Source organism: Tachypleus tridentatus, chromosome 3 (genome assembly GCF_004210375.1).
Source record: "Tachypleus tridentatus isolate NWPU-2018 chromosome 3, ASM421037v1, whole genome shotgun sequence".
Classification (NCBI taxonomy): Eukaryota; Metazoa; Arthropoda; class Merostomata; order Xiphosura; family Limulidae; genus Tachypleus; species Tachypleus tridentatus.
Window position 1 is genome coordinate 13,142,140 of NC_134827.1, and position 13,393 is coordinate 13,155,532.

Consider the following 13,393-nt stretch of genomic DNA (forward strand, 5'->3'; position numbering starts at 1 on the left):
AGAAAATATATCAGAAAAGATCCATGAGAATAACTCGCCCCTCTTGTGTTATCCTATATGTTCAATCCTATAGTGGTGGATTTAAAATTTGAGGCATCTTCTCCTTGCGTGCCCTAGACTTTTTGTCCCTCTAGAAAACAATGAATGACACAGTATGCCTCAGCATAATTTATGATTAATTGTATCGAGCAATGTTTTACATGTACTCTGATTAGGACAGGTTTTTCAAAGACGACAATACTTCCATATGCCATGCTTAAGATGTACATGCATGATTTAATTTGAGAAAACTTCTGACATTTTTTCCATCAGAATTCGGGATCTCAATCCTTTTAGATTCTGTACAACGTCATATCATGGTTGTTATTCGGGAAAAGATAACCCAATCCGTTATCAGGCATAGCTCTTAATAATTTCGCTAGTCAGTACATATTATGAAACTATTAGACGCTTATACTAATTTTAATAAAATTAAAACTATGAATCTATGTTATTTGCTGAAATATGTAAACCATAAGAAGAAGGTAATAATACTGTGCTTCCTTTGAGATGGAATGGTAAATGATAAAACCTTGTGATATTGAACAAACTGTGTAAATGTCGCATGAAATCAAAACCACTTACCAATGTCACATGCACGTACCAAATGTTCTATTATCGTATATTTTTTTTCTTTCTATTATCAGAAAATCCTACCTCAGAACATTATGAATCCATTTAAGGTAATGTGCTAACTAAATGTTAATTTTTCTAACAAGATTTGGCTGAGGTATCTGTCTATCTACTACTTTATGCAGCTGGTTTGTGCATATGAGATTAGTAATAAATTAAAGAACTCCAACACATGATAATATGAGGTTAAACTCGACTTTCTGTTGTGTTTGGTAATAAAGTGAAAGAATCATTTGACTTTCTGTGTGTCACCTGGAAACGAAAAGACATTATAGCAAGTCTATCCCAGTTAATACCAGTCATTTGAAGGATGCTATTGATACTCTGTAAAAGGAAATAAAGGTCCTACAGCTGCCAGATAAAATACCGTCAGATGAAAATGAGATCCACAACAAAATAATCTAGAAAGTAACTTCTCTTGCGTCACCATATGAAGTAAAATAAGTGTTACCCAAGTGTAACACTTCTTTGTAACGGCCCAAAGCGTAACGAACAATATAGGGATTAATTTATAATATTCATGAGCTTAGTATTTACACTATAACTTTTGATGTTAAGATTAAAAATTATTATTCGTCTAAAAATTCTCAGATTTTATTTGTATTCTTTAAAACTTACTAGATACACTTCGAATGTTTGTCTTCAGTAAAGCGTTATATTTTTCTGTTATATTTTCTCTACCCCAGCTATAGGCGTTCTCTCAATTTCACTGACTTAAATAAATATAAATTATCCTTTTCCGTTCTAGAATGACAAGACATTAGAAATCGAAAACACAAATGTTTGGTCTCAGGAAAATATCCCCTTATTCTCTTCCTTAACCGTTTAATATAAATATTGTATTCTTGGTACTGATGCGTTATATTTGTGAAAATATAGATGTAAATAATCAACTTTCACATCATACAGAATAAATTACTTAATCATGCATACTTCAAATGACAAAAAAAATAATATTTTAGTATAAATTTGCCAATAAACGTAACATTTGATAACAGTATAGTTTTTACAAACAGTAGTAAACCAAGAAATGGCAGTGGATGCTGTTGATTGACAGCTTTCATTGTAGTCTATCAGTTCAAAGTTAAGGAATGGCTAGCGCAAATAACTCTTGAGTCGTTTTGTGAGACTATTGAAAAAGAAATAAACAATAAATTAGATTACGTATCCAATACGATTGGATGGCTTGATATCACAAAAATATTAAAGTAAGTATTGGCATTAAGAACTTGATTCAACTGTCAGAATGGTTTGTAGAACAATATTATTGTAGCTTTATTTCCGACAAGAGTTGTATTTGGTGTAATTTCCTGAGAAGTTGGATGCCATAAGTTTACTACAGATTCATATACACATGCAGTATGAAGGAATATCAGTTGCAATTTGTTTATAATTAGAAAACAACGACAGTATTGTAATACGTGATGAAAAACTAGTTCTTTGTTTATTAAAAAAAGTATGAAATTCATGAGAAAGGTGGTATACTTTCTTTAAGTTAACATTTTGAAAGCGTTTTTGAGACTCCTATTTTGGTTATGTAATTCAGAAAAGCAATTGACAATGCAACCTTAAAATTAACTATAGTTTTTCAGTCTTTAGATAAAAAGAAAATCCATAACAATTTCAGAGTATGAAATATGGTAGAAGTTGAGCACTAAAGAACAATAACTAAGAATTCAGAATTGTATTTCAAAAATTGTTCCACAAAGTATATTAAAAACTAAACTCAGAGTAGGAAGTATTGAGTGTTCAGGTGATAGGCAAAATACAGAGAAAAGGTCTTTTTATATTTAAAACAGTTTCCGCAAAGGTATTGCGAGACAGCAAGTTTAATTTTTTAAGGTTGTGTTTATCGTTCGTTTACTATTTTCTTTTATCATTTAGTTTAACTATGGATTTTAGTTGTAGTAAATCGCTAACTTATCTTCTAGCTAACCCTATTCTGTTGAGCAACGAGTTTCAATCCTTGATCAGGAACTACTGGAGGAAAGGAAAGGAAAATGATCAGAGAAAGATGTGGATAATAAAAATGTTATAGGTGATTCTTTGTCAAGTCATGTGGATAGAATAATCTGTAGGAAAAATTGTGAGAAAAGAATCAGAATGTCTTACACAAGATGTAACTGACACAGCAGGAGATATAATAACGAGTGCTAGCAGAGATGCAGTTTTTGAAATGCATACTGGGGCCAATGATTTTGGGGAAGGTAGGTGACAGGAGATAATTAATCAGTACAAGAGGTTTTTAAATTGTAAAGCCATAACGTAATTATGTCAAGGATACCGTCCAGAAATAATTGTGTGGATGAAATTATAAGTACATCACTAAGCCTAAATACTATTATGTAAGGATGAGCTGTTGAATAGAAGAGAGCGTTTTGAAATGGATGGTTTACATTTAAATAGGGTAGGGGCTGGCTTGTTTGCTGAGGTTATTAACTCAGCTGTAAGGAAAGTTTTAAACTAGGACGTGTTTATTAACTGTGTTTTAGTAAGTGTTGAATTTATTGATGAGTATTGTTATATTTGAATAAGTTGCTTATATTATATTCGAATCCTAATTGTAGCGGCTTGTTTATTTTGATCGTTACAGTATCTTATTACTTGGTTTATTTTCATTTCATGAATAATATTCGTCAAAAATAGGTCATGAATTCTCTTTTCTCATACCTCTAATGCATCAACTCATGATGAAATATTTTTAGCACAAAAAGTTTGACGTGGTAAAAAACTCATTTATAGGGAAAATAACTCTGATGACATTAAACTGTATCGCAACCAGAATTTCAATAGCAACAAAAAAAGAAAAAGTGCACAGTCCTGCAAAATACAAGACCACAAAAATACTAGTATCCTTTTCTTTGTCTTTGTAATTTAACAATCAGCTACGAGTTCCTAGAACCGTAAATCACTTTGTGTTAAGAATAGGCATTGATCTAGTTCATAAACAATATTACCAAATTGTGCATATATTTCAACAACTTGCTTTTTCATGAAAGTGTTAAAGTAGCTAACAAATACTTTACTTCAGAAATTTGATATAATATTTGATATTAATTTTCACCGATAAAATGGGTCAACAATTTTATTTTTAAGCCTATTTACCATAAGACGAAAGAAATCCAGCCTACTCGAGAGAAATATTTATTTTTTAATGCTATCATACGAGGTAAAGTTACAAGAAAAATACAGAAACATAGCAAAAAATTTCAACATCAACCACGATCTAGATCAAACAAATAGCAACCGAAAATCTATGTGAAAGTATTGTAGAGCGTTAAAAGCTAAGCATACACCTTTATATATCTTTGTTTTAAAATAAAAACGAATATAAGGAAAATAAATACGCGTAAGAGCATAGTTTTACTGTAAAATGTTGGATAATTTTTATATCTTCAGAATTACACGAACTAATTTCAAACAACATATATATTTTTTCCACAGAAATCTATTTTAGAGTAAAGCCACATTAAGCTACCTGCTGTGGCCAATCGAAGCCCGTCTATTATCGATGTAAAATCCCCTCCAGGAGACTTACAGAAGAATCGAGTCGATAGTTATATCTAATAAAGAATACAGGAAATATTCATTTTATTTATTTAATAATTTTAAGCAGTGCTATGAATTTAAACGATTGGCAATCAGTGATTCCTTACTGTCTTCAAAGAATTGCTGAGCTGTTTGTAAGGAAACAAATTTCACAACAGTAATGTTTTCTTGGGATTAACGAGTAATATTTTGAGAAGCGTATGATGGTTGATAACGTAATAATGTTGGTTTACTAGCTCTTCAACAATGTCATGTTCGTAAACTTGTGTATATTATTTATGTTTAACTTCAGGTGAGTAATATATTATACAATATATTATCGTTTTGCGTTTTACATTTAAAAAGTTGGCAAAATCACTCAGTTTAACTGTTAATTGTTTTTTTGTTAAGCTTGCATTATTTTTAGGTCAAGCTAATAGAGGTTTTCTTTTTGAAACACAATATGTTAGCAAGTCTTACAATATATTTTTGTGTTATTACACCTATTATGATTTGAAAGCACACAATAAACCCATATCATATTAGATTTTTCATTAAAATACTATTAAACTTCTTTCCATCAAATGTTTGCCATGCATGTATCAGTAAGAGAAATGTTATCATGCAGGATTTGCCAGATTCGTCAATTTCTTTCACTTCTAGGGTTGAACATCTGAGAGGTACACATGTATACATATAATACAAATTAATGTTCGCAGACGATATCAGGCACTGACAAAAAATGAGCTAAAATAGTAACATATGTTAGATTCTTTAGTATAATTAACAACTGAATGACTTCATATAATATAAATTACAGAAATAATGCGGAAATTTATTATTATTTACACTAATGCATGAAGTTTTAGACTCAGCGCCTGATCTCAACTGAATAATCAATTTATGACCAGCCTGACTAAAACTTTACTAGATTCTGTCAAAAATCTTACTAAAACCACATGTACACAAATTATTTGTTTTTGTTGACAAATAATCATATTTTTCTGAGAATAAATACCAGTAATATACACTAAAACAGGCTAGTTTTACTTAATAAAAATTTTAGATCGCATAAAATTCAATAATCAGTCTTCACAAGGTAACACAGTAAGGTAAAGATTCTCTAATAAATCACCAGATAAATAATAATTATCCAATATTAATAACATTAATGATACATGCGGGGTAAATATTATTATCATATTTAGCTAGAGCTTCTTGATTAATTACACAAGAATTTTATAACATTCAACAAGTAAACAGTAGAAAAGAAAGATTTTTAAAATAATTATATAGTTGTGCTCAGTACGACATTTAATAAAGAAATAATTTCGAGACGTATTTCTTAGCTACACACACTGGTTGATTATGATATGACGATATAGCATATACTAATCTTTATATTTAATGCAATTTGTAAATATATGTAAGTATAAAGAGTTATGTTACTTTATTATAGCAGCATATAAATTTTGCACAAACCAACAACACGTAAAAGTCTTATATAACATAAATGTTTAAGATGTTAGAAAAACACGTAAGTTCAGGAAGTCTTAATAGAAGTGAATAAAAACCCTATAATCAGAACACGTCTTTTTCAGGGGCAATTCTGAGTTTATCTCTGAAGAAGAAAGGTCTACCATTCGATAGTGTTAGGGTTATGGGATTTTTATATTTTTCTATAAAACATTTAATTAAGATCATGGGCGCAAAACCGGAGAAGGAAGCATCGACGAATGTTTCACTACATTTTGACACAATAGTGAATTATCCCTTTGAATGGGGAATATTGACCAAAACACGCGTATGACGAAACTAAGTTTTAAAATTAATACGGAAATTCGGTCATGAAAAAACTAAAGATATTTAAAAATCTTTGACTTTGTTTTCTTACTTAGACTAAAAAAGTATTTCTTGGTTATTCTTCAGTTACTTAGTGGTAAGTTTTAAAGGGTTATAACCCTCTAGTTTGGTTTTCTGGCTTTCGATGGAAAAAGGTTATATCGTCTATTGTGCAGCTTGATGTTCAAAGAAATAAAGTTTTATATTACAACAAAATAAGAAATTGAAAAATGAAATCGGTTAGTTTATTGTGAAAACTAGACATTTAAATAAAACCTTATTTTTAAAGTGATTAAAGTGGGATTTTTAAAGTGCTTATGATAATTTGCCGAAAACGTTTTGCTGTTGGAGCTAAAGTTCTAATGGTCGTTGATGAAATTTTTATTATCTGTTTTTTTATTCATCTTTTGTACATATCTATTTAAAATTACCATTCACCGCTTATACCGTCTAAGAAGGTTACGTCACTCTTGGGTAGATTTTCACAGAATTAGACGTTTGAACACGTGCTTTGTTGATAATTAATTTTTTTTTTTTGAGTTACAATACTGAAATAAATCGAAGAATGAAATTATATTCTGGTTCAAAACCAGCGTTAAGCCTTCAAAGAAGAGCTGTAATACTTAAAGATATTAATACCTTGCTTTATACTCTGCGATACCTAAAATATGCAGTATAGACAAATGCACAGCTCTTTCAAAAGTAAAATATGGCCGCAGTGTAAAGTCCAGAGGGCACTAGTCCTACTACTACTACTGAGTTTGCGTTTTTGAAAGGTGCAGTAATTATATTTCCTGAAGTTATCATTGCTAAATGCTCTGGTGTTCAGAGTACAAAACTCACCGAGTGAAATTCTATTTATAATCATTCACCTTGTTACTAGATTAGAATATAAACTATATAAACTCTGTTTATAAACAACACCATTTTAAGTGATAAGAAGTTCACATTTCAATTATTTTTCCTGTTTAAAAGAATCATCTGAGCGTTATATGAATTGTGTTTTTGACGTATAATATAAAATGCACAAATACACCAAATTGCGTTAACATAAATAATTAGTTTTGCTAGCACCAAAAATACGAAGAATTGATGTAAAACTTTGGACAGATATTGTAAATGAGATTTTTTCTCTCAACAGTGAAGATATAATCAGTATTGTAATATCAGATGTTATAATAATAATGTAAATTATTTTCAATCAATAGCAATGAGTAACAAGAAAAACAAACTTTTGCTTCAAGGCAAAACGAACAAAACATCGTACTTGAAGGGTATACACTTAGCTCTACGATACGACATATCATTGCATTATTCTACCAAACTACTGGATATTAATCTATTTCACATTAACGTATTGGACCAGCAACGTTAAAAATAATATAAAAAGGTCGTGAACCTTATGTTTGCTTGACATTACAATTTTAGACGATCAGTTCAGAATTCTTTAAGGCTTAACATTTGGCTTATCGATCACAAAGCAAGAAATTACGTTGACTTAGTTTTCTAGCACTAACGTCCAGTCTTTCACTTGTATCCAGTACTTCTCAGTTGTACTATAATTTCAGTTACTTGGAGTTTTCTTTATTATCTTTAAATGATTTTGAAGTACTGACTTTTATATCTTCTGACAAACTAATAAGATTAATATATCCTCTTTAGAACAAAAAAAAACAAAACAGAGCCACGAGCATATTCAAACTTACGTACCGAAGTTTCATCAGAGTTAAATCCTGATAGAGGAGCCAGTGCTTAACGTTTATGTGATCACCATTACTATTATCTTTACTATTACAAAACGTACAGTATACCTTTCGTTCTTCGTGCTATCATACAGTGCCTTCCAAATATAAGTAAGATTGTGACTATTAACCCACTACGAATTTAGTCTAGAATTGAGTTACCTTTTCCAAAAAGCACAAAATTACAGAAAGAAGAATATTAATAAGAAATATAGTTTCCGAAACCCAAATACCACCCACAGTCATCCAGTTCACAGACAAGTTATTAGCATAAGAAAACCGTAACTGTTACGAACTCGTAACGTCAGTTTTGTGTTAGAAATATTTCAATAGTTTTATATTTTTTGTAAAGCCAAAACCTATACGATATTAATGAAATATATCCAGTTAATGAATAGTCTCCACAAAACTGTTGCTTCTGGACCAAGAAAACGGATAAGTGTCGCCACTGTAACCACTGATAATCGAAATGAAATAATTAAGAACACAATACGTATGCATGAAGCTACATTGGTTTTCTAAAGACACACTATTGTAAGGTAAACCATCATACATATATCCATTTCCATCAGAATCATTATCCACCAACTCACCATCCTCACATCTGTCTTTTTCGCTGTATTCACTGCTAAATCCAAAAACTCTGGAAGTATTGGTTTTCTTGCAGGAATCAATTCCAGCATTGTATCTATCCATATATTCATCTTGTGAACCATTACAGTTTGTTAGTGAAATGGTTATGTGTATAAATCTGCTAAGCAAATTCTGGAGTGTTCTGTCTGCTTGATGAACAAACTTCTTTCTCTGTGACGTTCTAAAATATATTAGTTTTATAACTTTAAAGCATAAATGAAGCTGCGTCTCATTTATGTTGTAGGCATTGGTTGTTCCTGACAGACATACAGATGTGATCTGTTTTTGATTTACATCAGTGTTTAGTTGGTCATGTATCGTAAGACTGGTTTTGTTCCTGGATGTTTCGAAAGTATTCTGGTAAATGATAACACAAAACACATTTTTTACTTTCGTTTTTTTGTAATATCTCTGTTCATCTGATTCACCTTTTTTGAAACAGTCCTTTATTAGAATTTTTTTATCTTTTGAAAGGTTTGCCAAAGTTTCTGGAAAGACTTTTACAATTGTTTGGTGTGAACCTTCATGATTATTGCATTTTAAATCGATTTTGCTAATTTCATCAAACTTTACGTCAGTTGTTAAAGACGAATTATTCTTTTGTTGAAAGTTTCTTGTTGAATGTTCACGCCAAACTTGTCGCTCAAACATTAACATAGAACCTATATAAAAGAGACTAAAACCTGACTTATCAGTGGGGTCTCGAGGCAGTAAATTTATTTTTATTATGTTTACTTTATCTTGTTCTTGTTGATCTGGTGATTCCAAAGCTAAACCTTTTTTCTCTTGCACTTGAAAAAAAGGCATAATTTTCATATATAAGCGGAAAAGATAATGGGAAAATATTTCATTTCGACAAGTTAAAGACACTAGACTTCTGGTGCAAACAGTATAGTAAATGAAGGAATTTTGTAGCCCAATAATCTCCTTAGCATTGATTAAAGAACAATCTACAATGGTTAGAATTATTGGTTCTAAAGAAGAAGATATATAGTGAAGTTCTGAACGGCTGCAATATTTTAGCAAGTCACGGATTTGAAATGAATATTTACTAAGTTCAGGCTGTAGAAAAAAATCCCAATCCTGTTGGGAGGAAGAATCTGATGGACACTGGGAATGCTCTTGATCCAGTTGTTTCAGTTCATAATTCGATTTTACTTTTCTAGTTTTAGGAGTGTTGTTTTCACTGTCATTAGACATGCCTTCCCAGCTGCTAATTTGTTTACTGTTCTGAGAAAACCCATGTACTGATGAAGAGTTTTCATTCTGCTGTTCTCCAGCATCAGGTGGTTCTGATTGTTCTGGAGATCCTTGTGAGTTATGAGAGGACGTCTTTTCCTCATTCGATTTTCTGCCAACTAGAAAATAAGTAGTCATTTCTCCTTTCCCTTTGACATTCACACGACCTCTACATTTGAACACATACGGATAATTCTTCAATAAAAGATAGACATCTTCAGTAACCTAAAAATGTAAATGAAAACCTGACTATTTTAAATAAATAAATAAAAGTAAAATCCGAACAATACTAAATCGGTTCTCATTAAAACTGGAATACATTTATACAAAACACTTCAAAACTCAATAATATTCGGATATACTGATTCACGTTAGTTTTTGTTAACAAACACATGAAACAACAACAACATGCCGTTCTGTAGCTTCGTGCTTAATTACAATCAATCAATCAAAAACTAAATACCTGTAACGTCCTAAAATATCTATATGGTTTTAATAATTTAATGTATAAAGGTAATGACCAAAGCTAGAAATGTATTAACCTCTTTCAATTCTCAACATTGAAAACTAATATTACATCTAATGAAATAACTCCGGACAGACAAAGCTTTCTCACTAAATCTATAGCGTAACAAGTGTAGCTGGTAAAATTTAGAATTTCAGATACCTAAACACATACACTATCCTATTCCTTATATCATTGATATGACGTTTCCTTTAAATATAACTTTTATCTTCATAAAGTTATAGCGAATTTAAGAAGTAGATACGAACAGTCCCTTGCGCGAAATTCAAACTAAACGAACAGTCCTTGGATCAATTAACATGGAAATATGAAGATCAGAATTTCGTCTCTTAAAATTAATCACTTAACAAAGAGTATTTCTAACCGGTTTCAAAGTATTCGTATTACATAATCATATAAAATTCAACGATAAATAAAACAAATAAAATAATGTATTTAAAACTTTCTGTTACCAAATAAAACACTTTACCTTCGTATTTATTTTCAAAGAAAAATAAAAACTCAATTATAACAGATAAGCTAAGTATACTCTTCAAAAAAAGAAACGCAAAAGGGATATTTTTGTTATTTTAAAGAGAAATATATGTAATAACGTTACAAGTTCAGAGTATGTGATGTTACACGTGTTAAGGCACTGATTGTCAGACGAAATGACAATAAAAGCTGTGCACTTTGAAAACAGAGGAAAACAACGGATTTTTCGCCAACACACATTCGTGCCCAATAAATTTGTTTGAGAGATCTGCATGTTCTGCAAGTGCGACATGTGCAAAATCCCTATAAAGTGACGGGTTCTCGGTTTCCATAGCTCAGTGTTAAGCCACCGACACGCAATACAGTTACGCCAAGACTGACTGAAGCACAACGCAACAACGCCATTGGTCACTTGGAAGCAGGCGAATCTCGATCAGATGTTGCCAGAGCTGTGAATGTCCACCCAAGCACCATCACAAGGCTATGGAATCGTCACCAACAACATGGATCAACTTGTGACCGTCCACGATCTGGCAGACCTCGTGTGACCACGCCCGCACAAGATCGCTACATCCGGTTACGTCACCTTCGGGATAGGACCACCACTGCGACATCTACTGCCTCAACCATACCAGGGCTGCGTATCAGACCGTACGCAACCGTCGACGAGATTCTTAGGCCCCATGTGCAAACCATCATGGTGAACGTCAACGACGTTTTTCAACATGACAACGCCCGTCCTCACACAGCCCGACTCACCACTGTCTTCTTGAGACACCACAACATCAACGTTTTTCCCTGGCCCTCCAGATCACCAGATTTAAACCCCATCGAACATCTTTGGGACGAGTTGGACTGACGTCTGCGACGGCGACAACCTCCACTGCAGACTCTACCTCAGTTTGCAGCAGCTTTGCAGGCTGAGTGGACAGCCATTCCACAGGATGTGATTCGTCATCTCATCGCTTCCATGGGCAGGAGATGCCAAGCAGTTATTGACGCTCACGGGGGGGCATACTTGTTATTGACGTTGAGTGACATTAAACTTCAACTAGTGAGCGTGGACTTCGCCTTTGCTGACTTTGGATGTTCAGCAGTGAATGTGCAAAGTTTCACACATGTCATACAGAACTACCCGGAATAAACTTGTTAACAATTTGTCTCAAATTTTGCCTTTTCCGTTTCTTTTTTTGAAGAGTATATTTGATTAAAAGCTTTAAACGAAATCAGTATTATGAATATTGTACCAGAAGAAGTAACGTTAACCCAAGTCTACGAGGATTATTCTAAGCACGTTATTTGTACAATGAGAAAGAAAAACCGTAAGAAGGGCTATGCTGTGTTAAATTGTGTTAAAATGTAAAGTAAAAATAGTGATAAAAACATTGCTTTAAAACAGACATTTATAAAAAACCTAGAAAAACACAACAACAACACAGAAAGGAAAGTTTCCAAGAGACAACTGTACGTTAACTAATCTATATCTGGGGTTATTACCTGAGTATGATTAGGTAATCCAGTACTGTCCATTCTACTAGCCACATTGACGGTGTTGCCCCATATATCATATTGTGGCTTTCTTGCTCCAATTACTCCAGCTACAACTGGTCCTACGTTGATACCTATATAAAGAAAAATGAATGTTATCTAAATTAGTGTCAGAGGCTTTTTATAAAACTTCTTATCAAGATAATATTCATCTATGTAGCTGTAATAGTACTGCATGTTGTATGTCCATGTAACTAATTCACAGGATGTGGGTGGATCTTCAAAAAAATTATGTTTGAGGTTGAATACGTCCATGAAGGGGGTACGTACAAATTTTCAGTTTTGGATTTTGCGTTATATGTTTTTTATGGGCGTTTTTCTACCACAGAAAAACCTGCAGGTGCAGGTGGGCTTTCACCAAATTTCGTATAGAGGCTCACAGGGCCCATGGGAAGATACACAGAAATTTTCAGTTTTGTTTTTGTTGTGGATATTGTTGCATTTTGTACCACTACCTCACTACATGTTGATGGATCTTCACCAAATTTGGTGTGGATGTTCAGCGGGTCCTTAAGGAGATACATGTAAATTTGTGGTTTTACTGTTATTATGGAAGTTTTTTTTTTTTTACAATACATATAGGTTAAGTAACTTTCCATGAATTTACGTAACTTCCGTCCAGCAAAGGAGTACTCTAACTAGATATCAACATAATAGTAATATGTATGGCGCAAGAAATGCCTCAGTTAATTTTAGTGTTAAGCTATCTATTCATCTATACACACACACACACTCATATACAAGTCGCAAAAATCTACGTGTCTGTCTGTTTGTCCGTTATATAACTACTTTTAGGTCACAAGGTCTGTCTCAATTAAACTTTTTGAGATGGTAGTTTGCAACAAGGAGCATGCTGCTGAGGAGGTTTGCAACTCTTCCATTCTCCATTACTTTTGTTACTGAGTATTTATTATTTTTCAAGTAGGTTAGTCTTAACTACATTCACAGATGGCACCACTTCCTCACAATAACAACAGCAAAAAAACAACCAACCAACAAACAAACAAAGTCAGCTGAAATTTCCATTTCAATGGGCACAAAAAGGCTGAAATGAAGAGCCGTTTCTTTAGTTATACCTACTTCTGACTTTGACCATTGACTTTTTAACTTTGGCCCATAAACCACTTCTGCAACCAGTGATTGCTAATTATTTTGGCCGCTACCTTTTCCTACAAAGTCACCCTGACCA

General features: G+C 32.5%; 2 protein-coding genes across 2 annotated transcripts in view; one reads left to right on the top strand and one right to left on the bottom strand.

The window, feature by feature from the left end:
* LOC143246379 (uncharacterized) overlaps window positions 1-2,636 on the top strand; it is a 39,918-nt gene extending 37,282 nt beyond the window's left edge. Inside the window, exon 6 of the mRNA XM_076492983.1 lies at window positions 2,604-2,636. Within this exon, the coding sequence (XP_076349098.1) occupies window positions 2,604-2,621 (18 nt within the window). The 3' untranslated portion in view covers window positions 2,622-2,636. The remainder of the gene's footprint in view (window positions 1-2,603) is intronic.
* Window positions 2,637-3,808: 1,172 nt separating this feature from the next.
* The window catches only part of LOC143246381 (adenylate cyclase type 1-like), a 258,421-nt gene continuing 248,836 nt past the window's right edge, over window positions 3,809-13,393 (bottom strand). Inside the window, exons 21-22 of the mRNA XM_076492984.1 lie at window positions 12,154-12,278; window positions 3,809-9,881 (exon numbers count right to left, since the gene is read on the bottom strand). Coding sequence (XP_076349099.1) covers window positions 8,172-9,881; window positions 12,154-12,278 — 1,835 coding nt within the window. The 3' untranslated portion in view covers window positions 3,809-8,171. The remainder of the gene's footprint in view (window positions 9,882-12,153; window positions 12,279-13,393) is intronic.